Source organism: Pinus tabuliformis, chromosome 4_1, assembly GCF_031772625.1.
Source record: "Pinus tabuliformis cultivar Carrire ecotype Pingquan chromosome 4_1, CPIR1, whole genome shotgun sequence".
In the NCBI taxonomy this organism is placed as follows: Eukaryota; Viridiplantae; Streptophyta; class Pinopsida; order Pinales; family Pinaceae; genus Pinus; species Pinus tabuliformis.
In genome coordinates, this window is record NC_142303.1 from 385,969,535 (window position 1) to 385,990,109 (window position 20,575).

At 38.7% G+C, this 20,575-nt stretch overlaps 1 protein-coding gene across 8 annotated transcripts in view; it reads right to left on the reverse strand.

The window, feature by feature from the left end:
- Positions 1-20,575, reverse strand: part of LOC149175906 (uncharacterized) — a 193,652-nt gene that overhangs the window by 61,954 nt on the left and 111,123 nt on the right. For all 8 annotated transcript variants that reach the window (XM_089419788.1, XM_089419783.1, XM_089419787.1 and 5 more), the window contains 2 exons: positions 20,393-20,444; positions 20,147-20,274 (listed from right to left, as the gene is read on the reverse strand). In XM_089419788.1, coding sequence (XP_089275914.1) covers positions 20,147-20,274; positions 20,393-20,444 — 180 coding nt within the window. The remainder of the gene's footprint in view (positions 1-20,146; positions 20,275-20,392; positions 20,445-20,575) is intronic.

Consider the following 20,575-nt stretch of genomic DNA (forward strand, 5'->3'; position numbering starts at 1 on the left):
CCTACAGAGAAATATCGGCAAGAATCTGGAGAGGAATTTTCCTCACCCCACAGGCAATCTCCCGACAAAACCTACCTTCAGAATTTCAGCCTTCTGAGGCACTGTATCAGCCTATGCATAGCTGGCTGGATGGCTTGCCTTCTACTGGATTATGATGAAGATGTTTTGCCTTCTTCTAAGTCGTTGACCAGAAAGACGCTTCTTCGGCACTCTGGGACTCCTTCCCGAACTCTAGAACTGAAAACATCAATCTTCCGCGGCAAATCGACTTTTCCTCTAGAGGTTATTGCGCAGCTCTGCGTCAACCTCTCTGTGGCTCCTCTGCTTCTCTGCAAATGCATTCACCGGATCAGGAAATCTTCCTCCAGCTTCACTGTCCCTGCCCCTCTCTCACTGCTTCGATCTCTCTAGCTCTCTCTCTGGAAACTGAATGTTGGTACTTAGGAAATCGATCTGCTCATGAAATCGAACTTCACAAGTGTCTTCTCCAAGCCCCATCGACTTTCTTCTCATAATCCTCTGTTGAGACTTCAACAGCCAAGATTAGATCTTAATCTATGGCTAGGATTAACTAGAAGTCGATCCATGTGAGTTTCTAGAAGATTCACACGATAACTTAATTAATTTTGATTAATTAGTCATATTCCCTAAGTTTAAACTTAGTAAATATTTTAAAAATGACTAATAATCTAATTAAGTCATTTCTAGGCGGAATCTCTAGAAATGATTTCTAGGTTTTGGAGATCTCATGTCTACTAGCCTCTCCACAAAATTTCCTGCCTATAACACATATGATGCTACAAAAACTAACAGGCATACTTCCAAAGAAGTTATGTACACAATAGAATACAAAATATGTTAATACGCAGATTTAAGAAGTAAACTGTAAGGCATACCAGAGTACGAGGAACCAATTTCTTCAACTGATATGGTGCCAAGAGATGTAGAATGATGGAGGAATGTTCCTTGCCTACAATTGTTGGAACCAAACTTCAATGTGATCCACATATTCTTGGTCCTCTGATCCTCTGAAAACTATTGGTGTATCTCACATTGTCACGTCGTGTAGATCTTCCACAGCGTGATGATTTCTCTCTTGAAGACATGAAGAAATTGGTGTGAGACAAGAGAGAAACTCCTTATTCTCGAGTTCCAATGTATGCTCTCTATTGATTGCTTCCTATGGCTCTTCAGTTTCTTTAAGAGGTTGGCAAGGATGATCAAGGAGGGCTCCTGGGTCATGGCTCTACTTTTGGATGTTGGTCATGAAGCTCTTGCCCTTCTTTTTCTTCCTAAGATGTAGTTATGCACCTGGTGGCTATCAAGCTAAATCACACTATTAAGAGCTTACAAACAATAAATGCATAAACCTCACAAACAACCTTCCGGCAACCGTATTATACCGAATTCCAGGCTCCGAGAAGTTAAACTGCTTCCTTGGTGGTTTCCGGCTGATCACATGGCTCTCAAGCGGAAAATGGTTTTAGCGAAATGGAAGTGATTCCATTCAGCTTCCTACACATGGCAGGGAGGTGGAAACGAATACCACCCTGCATGGCACACTAATGTCCGGAGACCTTGTACCGTGCAATATTACTCTCAACCGGTGGATTTCATTGCGCGGATCAACAGTCAAGATTGATTGTGCAGTTTGGTGGGGCGGGGCTGTTAAACACCGTACGTCTTCGCTGGGTGAGTTCTCCCTCTACCGTTGGATTGTGCGTGGAGATTGTATGGCGTAGATTAATGGGGCTTGTCTGGGGGCTAGTGTGCAGGAGATTCCGCGGGTTTTCATACGTTTTTCTAACCACTTGGTACATTAATGGTTTGTATTCCTAGGGTTCAGAGGTTACTTTTGTAGGGTCGGGGGTTTTGCCTTAGGCAGCTAGTATTTTATTTTTCCTGGATCCTCAGCGTCGAGTGGACGTTTGTATATTTTGTAAATTATTTTCTGGCTTAATGAAATAGAAGGGTCGACACTTGCTTTAGCAAAAAAAAATAACCAAAAGGGAGCCATTCTTAGTTACAGCTTGAAACCAACAAGAAACAAGATCTTCAATAACCTCCTATTTCAGGCCAAGCAGATGATCATAGCTACCTAAAGCTAGATCATGTTTAGTTAGTCTAAATGAAAGCTCAAAAACGAGATCCCCAAATATCGTTCATAGTTCACGAATAGCAAAATAAAATACCATCAAGTGCACCATCCTTGACCTCGTTTGTATTAATAAGATGACAGAGTGTCTAAACAGAATTCTTTCACAGGCCCACATGGTAGTTCTCAATAGAGATGGCACGTACGCACTTACCTATCCTAGTTGCAAGATCCTGAAAGAATTGCAAGACCTGTGTACTTTAAGTAGTAACAACTTAAACAACGATTAAGCTTTAATAACATGTTTAAACAATAGAAGCTTGGCATGAATTATGAATTTACCTCATAACCTTAGAAAAGATGTCTAAGCCAGCATGATCATCCATAGTTATATGTAAAAAGGGCTTTAGAGATGTAAAGTGAGGAGTTCAAAGGAGGTGAAAAAGGGGGTAAAAAGGGTATTGTGAAAGCAAAAACATCTTCAATCTCTGGCCCAACAATAATCAACTCCAAATCTTGAGGTGAGCCCTCAAGAAGTCCCTCAAAGTGCCTCCATCCCCAAAAACCATGCTCTTGGTGCCCTGCATCACCCTCTCAAGGTTTATATGGGTGGCATGGCCAAGGTTACTTGGGAGCGAGAGAGAAAACGGGTAGCGAGAGTGACATTTTCAGAAGCTCCCAGTTTGGGAACAAATCGGGGAGAGAATTTTTATCTAATACATAAATTTTATATTTTGATGCACATATGTCAACAAAAGCATGTACAATGATGAATTAGATATAAAAAGCATAGAATAATAGATTGATCCATATAACATCAATCATCTAGAAGTTATAATCTTCACCAACCACGTCCACATGTTAGTAACACACAACATATTGAGTCTCATGATTCATAAATCTTAAAGTTTCAAGCTTTCAAAATTCAATACATAACATTTATCATCACTCATCACCAAAATTATATAAAAATTCTAACATGAAATGAAATGAAATGAAACAACTTTCAACTTTCACGAACCATCATATTCATAATTCATTACCAATGAGTTATAATTTCAACATCAAACTTCAAACTTAAATTTTCATATATTGTTTACAAAAATATCATAATAAATATGAAAGGGTCAATAGTTATAAAAAGTTAAAACTACTAGAAACTAGAAAAGACAAGTAAATATATTATATACAGCTTCCTCTTGCCACCACGAGAAATGTCTAATTTCTGAGCAGGTCGTGGTACTGGTGGTCTTCTAGGTGTCTCCTCCCACATAGTCGCAAGACCAGAACCAGAAGGCATAAGTCCACCATGTGAGGATGTAGATGGAGGCGGCGGAAGCAAAGGAACAATTGTTGGAACTCGAGCACCGGCACTGCTACTGGATGGTGGGGGTGGCATGGTTGTTGTTGTTTCATCATCATCTCTCAAAAGTTCTGCTTCCAATTCTTCAAGATGTATAGTGCCATCCTCCAAATTATCGTCCTTTGGGTGGTTGTCCCAAATTTTATATATTGGATCCTCACAAGCCCAATCACAATAATGACTCAACAACCTCAAGTTGCAGTGCACACAAACCAAGCTTTCTGCCCGGTTTTCATTGAGTCTGTTTCTTCTCACATTATGTATGAAGTTGTAGGTGCTCCAACACCTCTCTACAGAAGAAGTATTTACAACCTCTAAGAGAACTCTTTTTGCCAATTTTGGCATAAGTCCCATGCCACCAAATGCTTCCCACCATGTGAGAGCATCAAATTTGTCTCCATCTTCCATTGCATGCAATGAACCAAACAAACTAGTGCAACTGAAGTATCTGCCTAATTTAAGACGCAGATTAGCACACTCTTTGTCAAGTACCAACTTGTCTAATGCTTCCATATATCCTTTAGATACCTCTGGATCTGTATGGGGTTTGATCCTAACCCCACCCCCAGGTGCAGGTTGGCCCAACCAAGATGAAGAGTAGTATTTTGGCATAAGGATATACGCCAAGGCATGTAGTGGAACATTAAGTTTATTCTACCATGCACACACACAATTGTGAATCATTGTATACAACTTGGGATCATTTTCCTGAACAATATCTTTTATTTGCCCCAACATACTATCCATCTGCTCATACACCTCCCCAATCACTAGTTTATCTGTATCAGAAAAACGAATCATGCTATAAATGGGCTTGGTGAATTGCAATACTTCCCTCACACATGCCCAAAATAGACCATCAAGAGTGGTCTCCTTAACCTGTTCAAAACCTTGTTTGTCAACTGCATTTGTAGCCTTGTCCTTTAATACTTGCTAGTATTGACTTGATACCATGCTAGCCAATGACTCTCTTACCTTCAAAAGGCGCCTGAAGGTGAGGTAATAGCTAGCAAATCTAGTCCTCGCAATTTTCAATAGCTCCAATCTCGAGTGACTGCGGAAGCGACCATGGGTATTGCTATGATTTGTAATAAATTTTATCATTCACTTGCCTCTCTTGTACAAATCACCAATCCATTTGTATTGTTGGTTTTTGTTCTTAATAATATCATGCACCAAAAGGTTCATTGTGTGAACCAAACTCCCAGACCAAAATATGTTGGGGTATTTATCCTCAATAATTGCTCTTGCTGCCTTACAATTAAGATCATTATCAATGATGACTTGGATGACATTTGCATGGCCCAATAAGTTCAATTGTTTCAAGTAATGATTCTGCAATGTTGATGTCGGTCTTGAACTTCTTTGAGTAATTATATGATGAAAGGAAGATGGCACCACTAACAGACACAACAAGAACACTTATCAATGGCTTGACTTTTACATTTGTCCATCCATCAGATACAATGGACACCCCATGCTCAGTCCAAGAATTTGTCATTTTACTCAAAGAATGTGAAATTTTTTCTTTTTCATGATCAAGTCCAACGGTTTTAGACTTGTCATACCCAAGTCTCTTGTATCCTTTGGGGGCATCATTTATGGCAGAAACCATTTCATGCCAATAAGGTGAGCGAAGAACATTGAATGGTATCCGACATGCATAAAGAAACCAGTAAAATTTTTGAATCCACATCATTCCTACACCCTTCGTCAAGGAAACCTGATATGGTTCTACGCCTTGAAGAGATGTTTGTTCTTGGGCCTCCATATCTACTGCCATGGGAGGATGTTGATGGAGTTCTTTGTGCATGTGATTATGGGCTATGTTTATAAAACCCTTTGATTTATTAGATTTGTATTGGACTTCCTCCTCTTCCCTTTTGTATTTGGTTCTTTCTATTGCTGACACACTTGTACAAGTTTTGGTTCCTATTTGTTTATCTCCATCTCATGCCCTTTTCCCACAGAGGTGCCTTCTGGCACGGGTGTATGAACCTATGTAAACGTTGTTGCAATGTTTGCATGTAAATTTAGTGGTTCCACCCCCTTTCCCTGCTTTAGACCTAGTAACATATTTCCACAATGGGATTTGGTCTTGTTTAGTTTTTGGGGCCTCATCATCTCCACTCTCTTCCCCCTCACGAAGGTACTCCTTTGCAAGGTTTTCATCAAATCCACTATAACCCACTTCTTCATCCTCTTCATCATGATCAACCCTCCTTCTACTCTCTAAAACCATAATAACAAAAAACGAAACCAACAACAAGAAAATGCCAAGCCATATAGCCATGATGTTTGAAGTTTTCAGTCTGCAAAAAATATGGAGCAGTGTTGCGGGGGAGCGCTCCCCCCCCTCGCTCCCCCTCCCAATCCGCGCTCCGGGAGGGAGCGGGTCGGGAGAGCGCTCCCGATAAAAAAATTTGTGCTCCCTGCCAATTTCAGGAGCGTCGCTCCCGGAGCGAATATTTAATGCTCGGGAGCGATCGCTCCCGAGCGTTAAATATTCGCTCCGAGAGTGTATCGAATGACGCCGGGAGCGACTCGGGCGGGAAAAAAAGCCGCAGACGCAACAAAAAAAATAAAATAAAATAAAAAAATAATAATAATAATAATAAAGAAAAAAAAAAAAATTAAAAATAAAAATCTAATTTACAAAAAAATTAAAAATAAAAATAAAAATCCAATTTACAAAAAAATAAAAAAATAAAATAAATAATAATAATAATAAATAAATAAATATAATTTATAAAAAAATAAATCAAATAAATCAAATTTGTTTTAAAAGCTCAATGGGGGAAACAAACATTTCATTATCACTTGAATGAGAGCAAGAGCAAAGGAGCGAGGAGAAGCGAGGAGCAAGTGCCGAGAGGTAAGTAACATAGTAATTTAGTTAGTTTAGTTAATTTAATTTAATTAGGTAGTAATTTAGGTCGTTTAATTTAGTTTATTAACTATATTTAGTAAAAAAATCATGAATCTAAATTAAATTAGTAGATTAAAATTATTAAATTAATTAATCTAAATAAATTAAATTAATTTGCAGATTCAAAAGCCTACAAATATCAAACATCATGGACCTGGCTATATTTCTTGGGATTTTCCTCTTCTTGCTCCCTTTTATGGTTATTATGGTGCTGGAGAGTAGGAAACGGAGGGGCCAAAATGAAGAGAGGGATGAAAAAGTTGGAGAAAGTGGATTTGATGAAAACCCCAGTGAAGAGGAGCTGGAGGAGGGTGAACATGACTTTCAAAAGACTAAACAAGACCAAACCCCATTGTGGAAATATGTTAACAGGCCTGAAGCAGGGAAAGGGGGTGGAACCACTAAATTTCATTGCCCCCATTGCAACAATGATTACACAGGTTCATACACCCGTGCCAGAAAACACCTCTGTGGGAAAAGGCCATGGGATGGAGACAAACAAATAGGAATCAAAACTTGTCCAGCGGTGTCAGCAACGGATAGAGCCAAATACATAAGGGAAGAGGAGGAAGCCCAATACAAATCAAAAAAATCAAGGGGTTTCTTTGAACCAAGCTCACAATCACAAATACAAAGAACTCCTTCAGCATCCTCCCAAGGCAGTGGATATGGAGGCACAGGGTCATCAGCTTTAATGCGTGGAACCATATCAGATTTCCTTGATGAGGGGTGTAGGAATGATGTGGATTCAAAGGTTTACAGGTTTCTCTATGCATGTGGGATACCATTCAATGTTCTTCGCTCACCTTATTGGCACGAAATGGTTTATGCCATAAATGATGCCCCTAAAGGATACAAGAGCCCTGGGTATGACAATGCAAGAACCGTTGGACTTGATCATGAAAAAGTAAAAATCTCACATTCTTTGAATATAATGACAAGTTCTTCGACTAACCATGGGGTGTCCATTGTATCTGATGGATGGACAAATGTAAAAGGCAAGCCATTGATAAGTGTTCTTGCTGTGTCTGTTAGTGGTGCCATCTTTCTAACTGCACATGATTAGTCAAACAAGTTCAGGACCGGCATCAACATTGCAGAAGCATTACTTGAAACAATTGACCGTATTGGGCCATACAATGTCATCCAAGTCATCACTGATAATGCTCCTAATTGTAAGGCAGCGGGAGCAATTATTGAAGATAAATACCCCAACTTATTTTGGTCTGGATGTTTGGTTCACACATTGAACCTTCTGATGCATGATGTTGTCAAGAACAAAAATGCACAATACCAATGGATTGGTGATTTGTACAAGAAAGGCAAACAAATGATAAAATTTATTACAAATCATAGCAATACCCATGGCCTTTTCCGCAATCACTCAAGATTGAAGTTGTTGAAGATTGCGAAGACCAGATTTGGTAGCTATTACCCCACCTTCAGGCGCCTTTTGAAGGTAAGAGAGTCATTGGCTAGCATGGTATCAAGTCCACATTGGCAGGTATTAAAGGAAAGGGCTACAAATGTAGCTGACAGGCAAGGTTTTGAACTGGTGGAGGAGGCCGCTCTTGATGGTCAGTTTTGAACAAGTGTGAGGCAAGTATTGGATTTCACCAAGCCCATTTATCACATGATTCGGTTTGCAGATACAGACAAACCAATGATTGGCGAGGTGTATGAGCAAATTAATACCATGTTGGGGCAAATAAAAGATATTGTTCATAACAGAGATCCCAACTTGTACAAACTGATTCATGATTGTGTGTGTGAATGGTGGAATAGAATTAATCTTCCACTACATTGCTTGGCGTATATCCTTATGCCAAAATACTACTCTACATCTTGGTTGGGCCAAACTGCACCAGGGGGTGGGATTAGGACCAAACACCATTTAGATGCAGAGGTAACTAGTGGATATTTGCAAGCATTAGAAAAGTTGATACCTGACAGGGAGGAATGTGCAGCTGTGCGCCTTGAAATAGGCAAATACTTCAATGGCACTGGTTTGTTTGGTACCTTCCATGCAATGGAAGACAGAGACAGATTTGATGCTCTCACATGGTGGGAAACATATGGGGGCCATGGACTTTTGCCAAAATTGGCAAAAAAAGTTCTATCACAGGTTGTGAATACTTCTTCTGCAGAAAGGTGTTGGAGCGCCTACAGCTTCATACACAATGTGAAAAGAAACAGACTCAATGAAAACCGAGTAGAAAGCTTGGTTTATGTGCACTACAACTTGAGGTTGTTGAGTCATTACTGTGATCAGGCTTATGAGGATCCCACATAAAAATTTGGGACAATCACCCAGAGGATGACAATTCGGAGGATGGTATAGTGCATCTTGAAGAACTGGAAGAGGAACTTATAAGGATAGATGGCCCAAAATTTCGATCTTGATGATTTCTTCTTACCTCCAAAATTTCGCGCCCTTTTACAGCCCCTTTCGAGCTCTTTTCCAACTTCGCATTTCCCAGCTTCCAGCTTGAGGATATCGAACTATGAGAGAGAGAGTGAATTGCTCTAAATGAATTGGAATTGCCTTGTAAATATAGCCTTCCAGTAAGGTCAAATTATCCTTCTTGAGGCTGACTTGATCTTCTTGAGGCTGACTTGGTGTGGAGGAGACTAAATTCATTTTTGACTCAAAAATCATTCTTTTTACATAATTCAAAAGCCCAAGGACCATTTTTAATGGACAATGACTCTAATGACTTAGAATAAATCCTAGAAGTCCTCAATGGGGGCTCTGACCTAAAACAAGATGACCCAAGCATGAAACCCATGCTTTAATAAGTCATAATAATAATAATAATATTTTCTTCATTCTTTTGAAAAGTACATTTCATTGTGACTCAAATGCATTTATGAAGACCGAACCTAGTTACATAATAAAACACTCCCTCTTAACTAGGGAGGTATTCATAAGTACAAGTACAAGGAAGATCTCAGAACACATGAACCATGAAGAATTCAAAAACCGCAATGCCATGGACTAGATTCCTGACCAGGGAAAACTATCCAAGGTCCTCTAACAGTTTAGGCACTACAATGCCATGGACTAGATTCTTGACCAAGGCAATCTATCCAAGTGGGACTAGGATGGACTAAAGCTTTCAGGCTTTCTAGGTACCATCAGGCTTGCTTGCTAACCAACAACCCATGGATCTAGGTGCGTATCTAAGGTCAGAGCTCCATGACCAACGCCACCCTCCCTACTTTAGGAACTAGACATCAACACAAAGTGCCAGCCAGATGTCCTCCCAGGCAATGTGTCTTACACACAAATCCTCAACACTCTCGATTATTCCAATCAATAACAAATCCTCCCTAATCAAACAGATCGATAACAAATATCTCTCATGTAACCTGCATGCTATCAAACCTTAGAGAGATTTACCTGTACAAACACAACCCCAATCAGTAACAAACTTTCAAATATAGATAAATAAATACAAACCTCTAGGGTGTTTCAGACAACTTGATGTTGCTTATCAATTTATCACAATAGAACTTTCAAACATATCTTGACAAAAGATTCCTCAATCATATATCTTCCTTTCCTACTTCACATACAGCGACATATTCTACAAACAAAACCTGCTTTTCTTATCTTAGTATCCCCTCAAAAAAAGTATTCTCCAATTTCTTCTTTCAAGGTGTCCATCATGACTATGATATGCCCTCCCTCTCAACTCGGGACCTATTTCCATGAAGACAAGAGTTATGTGTCCTTCTCTCACTTGTAGCCTTCACTACGACTTACGGTTGTTAGTCCTGGTCTAGTGCATGACTCATGAAGTAGAGAACCATATCCATCACTCCCTCTTAACCAAGGAGGATCTAATCATTCCTATACCCAAGCTCCCTCTTACCCTAGGTAGATCAACTTCTTTTCTATGACATCGGAGAATCTTTCATGGCTTCCATTCTTCTTATCAGAGTTATCATGACCATTATAACTCTATTCATCATGCTTATCATATCAGCTTTAATTTACGAGCATCTTCATTATCTTGAAGATTACATACTTACACAACCTAGATAGCAAGTACAACCAAATTGATAGAAGCATGAATTTAACCATATCAGAATCACATAATGGAAGCATTCAACTTTAGACATCAAATACCCAAACTTACATACAGACAAGAGACACATACTTTTCAACTTCTTGCAAGGGTTTTCGTCATAAACCCTAGACTATATCATCAAGACTTTGAGCATTTCATAACAACCTTCATTACATCTAGGGTTTCAATGTTTCTTCTAGAGGTATGACATACCCTACTACAAACTATTGCAAGCCCTCGAAGCAATTCAAAAACAAATATAGATCTACAATGCATCTAACAATTTTACAATTCATATGTTAGACTTCCTAGTAGGATTTTGTGCAAAACCCTACATTTCATACATGAGCTTTAACAATCAAAACCAATCACAACTCAATTCAAAGTAACAACATGACTCGCTTCCACTAGGGTTTGTTGTAAACCCTAGATTTTACTAATTTTCAACACCCACAATGCAAATTCAGATTTTATCAACTTTTCATAAATCCCAAATTATCACACTGTCATCATATATTAGATATTTTAACTTCTACTAAGGTTTAGTTACAAAACCCTAGAATTCACAAATACTATCATCAAACTTCGACTAGGGCTTAGTTCCAGAACCTAGGACTCATGACCATCAACAATTTGGTCAACTCATGCATCTAGGATTCCATCTTCATGCACAAGCATATCATAACATGTGTTAGTCAAACCCAAAGACACAAATATCAATAAAAGTTTGATCAGACTAGGGTTTGATCGAACAAACACACAAATGCCAAGGATTTCATTTCTATGACATTAAAAGGGTCTTGCTTATATACCCTACCAAACCCTAATGATCTAGGGATTCAAAACATAGGAAACCCTAAATCAATAATACTTCAAAGGTTCGGTATTTCAAACATTACCATTCAACCATAACAAGTTAGGGTTTTCATACCCATACCAAAACCCCAAGCATGACATCATCAAAGCATCAGACATTTTCTTTTGACTTCAACAATAATCCTAAGTAGGCTAGGGTTCCACACATTATCATCGACATACCCTTGTGTTAGGCTTTTTCATAGAGAACCTTTATAGGGTTCCACAAGAGTAATCAAAGATATGAGGGTAGATTTATCTAATGATGAATCACCCAATCAAGAATCTGTAAGATTCAAGAAAGCTAGACACAATGATGTTAGTAATAGTTTATCAAAAATGAATATGAAGAGAGTAAAAACTTGTAGTTGAAAACATACCTCTTGTTTCTTAACAAACCTTGTAATTCCAATGCTTTGTCTTGTGAGGCCTTCTTCCTTGAGTGTTCCACAAGTCTTTCCTAAACAAGGAAAATACGAATATAAATGTAATTGGTATTTAATGCGAACAAACTTAGATAAGTAAGGAAAACTAAAAATTAAAAGGTAATAAGATACTTATCTTTGGAAGTTGGTAAGGGCTCGCTCCAAGCTTGAGGGATACTTAGAGTAGAAGGACATGCAAGGGATAGAGTCCCTAAGAGTTCCTAGCAAATAGGTCCTTGACTTCAAGTCCTTCCATCATGTTCTTCTTTAGTGAAACTTATTTGGCAAAGTTTTCTTCATCCCTGTCCCTTCTTTCTTGGCCTTTTAGACGTCTTGATTTTGTAGACTTCTTCACTTTTCCTTTTACCAGATCCAAGGCTATTCTTTTCGAGGAAGAGATCTATCCTCTTCTTCCAAGCATTGTAATTGGATGTTCCTTTAATTTGTTCTCTCCCTTTATTGTGTTAGACATTGTCCTTGAAGATAGTAAGCTTCTTTCCTTATAAGGTCTCCTTATATGATCCTTTAATCAACTTCTAGAGGTTCCTTAGATTCCTTTCAATAGATTCTTAAACTGTCTTTTTCCTCCTTCTTCACCTTAGCTCCATTCTCCAGCGTCAATGATGTTGATCCCAGGCCTCTAAAAGCAGAGCTTTTGTTGTCTCCCAATTCCACTGCATGAGAAGATGATTCCTTTGATAGAGTGTGATGTTGTTTACTCTTCCCTGGCATATGCCTAGATGCTTCATTGTCAATAATCCAGGCATTATCATCATTAAGTGCACATGTAAGTGTAGCGAAGAACCCATGACTTTTGACTTTGTTGAATAAGTAGTAGAAGATCTTCTTCATACAGCTTCCTACAGTGTTGAATCCAATTCTTATCATAGAGGGAGTAATCATTTTCCTTCAAGCCAACGAAGTGATCTTCGATCTTCTTTGATCTTAAGCTCTGATACCATGTTGAGAAATGAATGTTGGTAGAATTAGGATTAGATTTCTCTTTCTTGATAATTACTTGTGAATTATGTTGGCTTCTTTTACATCTTTTTTAAATTATATTTCATCAAGCAATTACCAAATTATGTGTGCATGAAGATCACAAAAACACAAGACACAAGATGTAGGCACTCTGCCCAGGCAAAACCCTTATCTAGGGGAAAACCCAATCAACAATTTTTCCTTCAATAGTTTCTCAAGATAATCCAAGACTCTTGACACAGACAAAGACTTCCTCCACACCAAGTCAGCCCTCAATCCTTCTTACAGATGATAACCCTTCAATAGCAACTTCGACCTAGCAGCATCAACTTGTAGTAGCAACTTCGACCCAGCGACTAGTAGCAACCGCAGCTTCGACTAGACAAAGAAAAACTTTGATCTCCCTAGATACTCCTCCTAAGTGAGAGATAGATGGCCCAAAAATTCGATCTTGATAACTTCTTGGCTCCAAAATTTCGCACTCTTTTATAGCCCCTTTCCAGCTCTTTTCCAACTTCACATTTCCTAGCTTCCAACTTCAGGATATCGAACTATGAGAGAGAGAGTGAATTTCTCGTAATGAATTCGAATTGCCTTGTATATATAGCCTTCTAGTGAGGTCGAATTCTCCTTCTTGAGGCCGACTTGAACTTCTTGAGGCCAACTTGGTGTGGAGGAGACTAAATTCATTTTTTACTCAAAAATAAATATTTTTACGTAATTGGAAAGCGCAAGGAGGGTCTCTTTTGATGGACAATGACTCTAATGACACAAAGTAAATCCTAGAAGTTCTCAATGGGGACTTTGACTTAAAACAAGATGACCCGAGCATGAAACCCATGCTTTAATAAGTCATAATAATAATAATTAAAATATTTTCTTCATTCTTTTGATAAGTACATTTCATTGTGACTCAAATACATTTAAGAAGACCAAACCTAGTTACACATTTCAACACTCGTTTGTTATCTTAGGGATGATCATCATTGTTTCCCACCAAAAGTGGGTACCCATAAGAGAATTTTCCTCTTATTCATCTTCTTTCAGTGAGCAGCGAGAAGCCCCTGATAACCACCTTGTCACTGATGTGATGTGCCACTTTATCCCTGCTCCCTGCATTAGTTGTATGTTTCTCCGCACATATGTCGAAAGCATATGTTAAAATGTGGGAAATCCGACCCAAAAGGTATGTTTTCCATTGTGCAATCAGGTGCTTCTGCTTGTTTTTCATTTGGGCATATTTGGCATGGATTATTGGGTGACTTGGAAGAAGGAAGGACTTTGCCTGTGGTCTTATTCCCTCACCTTGAAAGGGGAGACGGGGGGTTAATCTGCAATCTTAGTCCCATGGGATCTCCCTATTTGTTTATGGCTTTAGGAAGGACACTACTTGGGAAACCCCGATTTTAGTAGCGTGGTCTTGTTTTCACATTCCACATCTTTCACTCCCCTACACACATTACAAGCCCTATTTCACCATTTTCCTTCTCCGGGTCCACAAGGCTCCGACACACCCCCTCCCCTTGTCCACATACCCAGTTCGGGCCTAGAAACGTTGCCCTGGAGGTTGATGTAGCTAAAAGAAAGTTAAAAGCATATCATGGCCACAATCAAGAAACAAAAGAAAAAGATGTCACAAAATGCAAAAGATGGCCAAGCATTTCTATAGCACACGGTCAAAAGCCAAAACATGAGCTCTACCCCTTATCATTATGGCCATCACCCTGGTTCCTAGGGCCCATGAGTGACCCTCACATCATTAAAGAACCATTCCATGTCCCAACCCCTAGTGGGCGATGAACTATCCCATTTTACGGGGGTAATAACTACTTTACATCATTCACAGCATGCTCTCATTTCGTGGAGCTTCGAGTAGTAATACAAAGAAAAATAAATAAAAGGAAAAAGGCAAATAAAGAGGAGTGGAAAAACAAAGGATGGGGTAACTCATGTAACCACGATTTCTCCCTCCTCACATCTATATGCCCAAAATCTGGACATCCCTCATCATTGTTAACCTTGTACCCATGGCATTTGGCCTTGAGACCCTTATGGCCCCATTCATTTTATCATTATTCACATGCCACCTATTGATTGAATAATGTACCAGGGACCTGTCTTTCTCCTTCGTGGTTAGGAACACCTAATAGGTTCGTCTATTAGCCACTCCTACCTAAGGAGGTAACACTATTATGAGATCAAATCCCCAAATTTGGAAGAGAAGCCCCACATGAAGTCTCAATGTGCCCTTGACTAACAAGCTCGGTTCACTTAGATGCACTATTGAATTAGTGTACATGATGGTGAAGATGCAACACTAGACATTATGTGTGATTGGCAGATAGTTTCATCATGGGTCGGGCAGCTTAATTGGGGCCTAAGTCCACTAGAGGAGCATATGTTACCCTCCAGGCGAAGCGTTGAGAGCCATGGGACTCCTGTTACTTGCAGAATATCATCATTCCACTCCATGGGAACCCACAACACCACAGCAGTCTACACATTGCCCCATATTACTCACAAGATGATGCACGTGGACTAGCATGCCCCAGCTGACTTAGCAGTGTACATAGCAGTGCACACATGGTTTGGTAGTTGATCTGAGGCCTAGAAGAGGTTTGTCTCACCCTTCGAGACGTGGAAGGGCTAGCACCATTCTCCAAGCCCTCAATAATGGAGACCAATGAGACCCATTTTGTGCCCCAAACACAAAATTGTGTTCCACAGAAGATTTGCATGGAGATCTAGGAACCAACCCATAGAGGATGATTTATGGAGCCCTTTTGACTCAGTTTGGCACCAAGGGAGCTAAACACATGCCTCCAAGAGGCCCACGCAGTGATGACGACATCATTTTGGCCCTCTTGTGGGTTAACTTTTGTGATTTCACATTGGCTATGTTGTTGACCAGTAACCACATTTAGTTTTTTCCCTCCATTTGACAACTAAGAGGAGCTTTATGCTAAAATTAGACTTGATTGGACATGTATAAATATGGAAGTCATTTTCTATTGTCTTTGGAACTACTTCTTTGAATAATGGATGGATATACTACATGTTGTCTTGTAAGTGCTTGTTGTTAAAAATTCTCTATCTTGAAATTATCTAATCTATAGAATTGTTGCTTCTAGGTTATGTTATTTTGTGCCCTTGTTGTTGAAAATTATTTTTGAAAGGCTAACTAGTTGAGTATTGCATATGTTATTCAATGTACAACATGTAATGAATGCTCCTAGTGGAGGAAATCTTTAATCTCTCCATCAAACTCTATTTTCTTTTGAAGTGGGTAAATATTAAAGGTTGGTACCTAGGGCAACAATATTTAGCCTACTAAGAAAGGATCTAGCTTATCTATCTCATCCTTGACTCCATATTCTTAAAGGACAAGGCACTAGTCCAAGTCATTGGTGATCAATCCTAAATTTTCTCCATAATTTTCTCTCCTTAAATCAATCCTTTTAAGGCTAGGGTGAAAATCTAGGGCTTGCAGCAAAATTTTAAAGAGGGGCATTGTGATTTAAGAGCCTAAACATCAAGCTTAGGGTGTAGGCTATCTATTCTTGAAGTTTGGTGGGAATCCACTCAAATTTCATCCATAAAATCTCTTGCCCTAGGTGTTGCTCCAAGAGTAAATCCCTAGTTCTTTTTCCCTCAACTTGAGGACATCTTTGAGAGTTGTATGAGCTTAGTACTTGTTGAAGTATAACATAAGAAGCGTTTTCTCTCGGCCCTTGCCCTTGTGAATACCTATCAACATCGAAAATCTCAAAACCCTAGGCCTTGAGCCTCATTTTTTAGAGCTTTTCTTTAAGATTGTTTTGCTTCTTTAAAGCCTTGAACCATTATTGAGTCTCTCGCTTGATTGAGTTCTAGCTTGATCACTTTATGCCTTATACCTAGCCTATTTATTTTAAGTGATCTCCTTCCTACCGAGACTCCTCCCATCGATAAAAGTCCGAAAAGAGCAGGGGGTTTTGGCCAAGGTGACATTGGGCCTTTACCCCAATGTTCCACTGAGTTTCCGGGATGGGAAAGCGTGGGAGGGGGATATGCACAATGGGGACGCATATAAGCAACCCCAAAATTTAGGGAAACAGGGGACATTAGAGTCATGAAAATTTTAAAATTATAAATTATTAAAAATTTAATATATAAAAAAAAGAAATAAAATCCCAACAATATGTCAATAACTAAATAGAAAATCTTAATAATTATGAAATGTACATCTTAAGACTAAATATGATCATCAATTGTATTAGACTATTACCATTAATGAATTATTATTTGACATTTTTGTAATTTAAATCTAAAAGTAAATTACTAAATTGAATCCACATTTGACATTATGCAATGTTCCATCTAAAATCATCATTTCGCATGATGCAAGGTACATATAAATCAAATTCATCATTTGACAATTGAAATTATGCAATGCACATCGAAAACAATGAAAAGTAGATTCATCATAGAATACTAAACTAAAAGTAAACATAGAAAGCAATGTAATACTAGTAAATTTCTCAAAAAGTACTAGTAAATTTAAGTTATAATATATTTTTTATTTTTTATTTTTTATTTTTTTATTTTTTTTTTTAGTTTTAATATAATTTTATTTCTATTTTTAATATTTATAAAATTTATTAGACAAAAAAATGAGGGGACACATATGTGACCCCATGCATCCCCCTTGCGTCCCCCTATCCCCTCTACAAAAGAGTCGTGTTTCATTGTCAGAAAAACATCCCCATAGAGATTCCCCAAAAAGGGGACCCATCCCCCAAGAGTTTCTCCATCCCGGTAGCGTGGGGGAGCATCCCCCACCCTTGGGGACGCCTCCCCATGGAACACTGCATTACCCCATTGTTAGCACTTTGTCTAGCTCTTTGTCCAAGGCCTACTAGTTTTTGTGGTAACAATCATCAACTGGACTCCAAAACAAGCAACAACCATAAAACAACATCAAGGCAAACCTAGCGGTGTCTTCGGTCCATTGGGTGCAACATCAAGTAAATCCAACACCAAACAAGAGGAGCTCATTGTTTTAGCATCTGGGGATGCTTTGTGCTATCAATCATAATCTTGAATCATCAAAGTGTTGAGAAATCAAGGGCAGCTAGATTAGGGTGATTTCCCTTACTTTGATCACTGCTTGTGATGTTCTTTTACTTAACTTGATATACTTGTAATTAGCTTCTTCTTTCACTTGATTATTGTTATGTTCTTATCATCAAACAGCTACCAAACTCTTAATATCAAAAGAACAAGAGGACACAATATATAGGTTGCTAGCCAAGGCCAAAACCTCTCCCTTTGAGAGTAAAACCTGCAAGAATTCTTCTCTTCTTATAGAATCCTCAAATGATGAATTCCAAGACCTAAGACCCAAGATAAAGGCCCCCCCAAGACCAAGTCAATTTCTTCTTTGATGAGCCTTCTCTTCCACAAAGTTAACCCAAGTCAAACTAGCTTCACACTTCATATTTCAGCCTCTACTTTAGATTTTTCGGTCACTGCTTCAGGTCTGCAATTTTCAGCCTCTACTGCAGAAATCCTAACTTCGCATGTGTGGGAAAAGATGGTGAAATATGCCTTCTCTCTCCTTCGCTTAGGGTGATTTTCCTTCCTTGATAACTCGGTCTGCAAACTTGATCCTTATGATCGCAAATTTCGGCTCCTTAAGGTGACTGCAATTCCTGTTTTGTAACAGCAAATGCACCTTAGTTTTCCTCGCATGTGTGAGATGGTGGCCCAAAAACAGTCCTGAACTCCTTCGATTTTTCTCTCTTTATGTTTTCCTCTTCTTTGCTGATTATTCTTGTCTTTTTTGTGCTACAACGAACTTGCTTGGATGCTCCTTCAAGTGAGGTTGATGGTTTCTTATATATAGTCTTCCATGAGGCTCGAATAGCCCTAATGAGGCCAACTTCACTGCTTGTAGGCCAACTAGCCTCCTGAAGGCCGACAGGCATTGGAGGGACTTTATGACACAATTGTGACCTACATAAATTCTTCTTACATGATACAAGATGCCCAATAGGGTTTTTTATATGACAATGACTATTTGACTCCTAGACTTTATGACAAAGCCCTAGATGCACACAATGGATGTTTGACCTATAAATAAAATGACCTTGAGCATGAAATCCATGCTAGAAATAATAATAATAATTTTTGTCTTTTTCTCTTTACATCAAATATATAAAATCAAGATTACATAAGACATTATGAAGACTGAACCTAGTTACATATTTCAACACAAAGTGCCTAATACTCTGCTCCAAAGAGGCAATGCTACATCTGCAATGTCAACACTACTATCTGGAATGTGCAAAATGACCTAGGGATGTTGTGTATTGGAGTAATATAATGTGCCCTGAAATGCCTTTGTTGTTGTGTGAAGAACCACATGGAAAAACCATCTCAAGCTCAAGTGAAAGCCACCAGCCATTAGGGACAATGACCATAGATGCATCATAGTAGAACATACTTAATTGTTAAGGGCATAATAACACTTCAAAATAAGATCACCTTCAAATATCTAACAAGACCAAGTCCCATAAAATTGTTCTATACTTGTGTTAGGGATGGCTAGATGGTCAACCCTATTATGTGTTTCCATCCCCTAAGGGGAGGTGACATGTACTAGGTCAACCCTTCAATCCATTGGTGCTTGTGTCTGAGCGGTGCAAATGGTGGAGGATTATGGGATATCATCATGTCCTGAGAAATGTAGGGCTGTTGGCTGGCTGGCTGTCCAAAGAAGGAGAGAAATTTTCTCCTATGGGGTTACCAGCCTTTTGGTGGGTAGCAGTGCCCATTAAAAGCATATTTCATGGTGATTTGATGGACCCAAAAAATCATTTTGGACTAAAAAAATCATTATTATCTAGAATACTTAAGAAGGTAGAATGCCTTTAAAATATTCAATCAATTAAGTAAAGCTGGCAGATTTATACTCTATTGCATCCCGTTTTGTGGTTTTCCTCCATCATTTGCATTAAGGATGCATGGCTACATGGTTACTGTTGTTGCAAAATCTAGCAGGCCTAGTGCAAGCCAACCAGAAGTTTGACTTGACCCAGAAAAACTCTTCTCTAGCACAATCCAAAACAAACTTGCAGTTCAGTAAGTTTGACTCAAGGTCACTGTGACACTGCAATAGTGCAGAACAGCATTTCAAGCAAAATAGATTGGAAGCAAGAAAACAACTTGCCTCATCAGAATCAAACTTCTTTCTGTCTTTTTCAGATTTAAATATCTTTTCATGACATTCTCTGACACTTGAAACAAATTCTGTAAACATTACTCAAAAAAGCAGGAAATGATGTAACAAAAAGCATAACCATAAAAATTCAGAAATAGAATTTAATCACTTTTAAATCATTATAGGCTAAAGAGTGCTTCTAACCAACACATTCACACCTTGTTACAATCTACTACACCACTCTTCTTTGAACTTCTTGAGTTAGCAAACTTTTCAGGAGGTTCTACTAAAGTGGAGGCATCAGATGAACCCTGCAATTCAAATTTCCTTGAAAGCCATTCACCATCTGCATGACAGATAAACACTAGTATATTCAAAATTTGTTCAAAAGCAAGGTGAATGTAACATCTGAGTATGGACAAAGGAAAATGTGAAAACAATTCACCAAATTGTTTGACATGTACCTCCAAGATCTACAGCAGCATTCGCGAGAGAATCAGCCTCAGAATTGAATTTCTGCAATTTACAAATGTGAAAAGAGAATCCATATCAACCCATTAGAAGAAATCCAATATGGTAAAAACCAATTTGAGATAACTGTAAAGTTCAATTGACAAGCAGATCACCGTCATTGCTTATCCCTATAA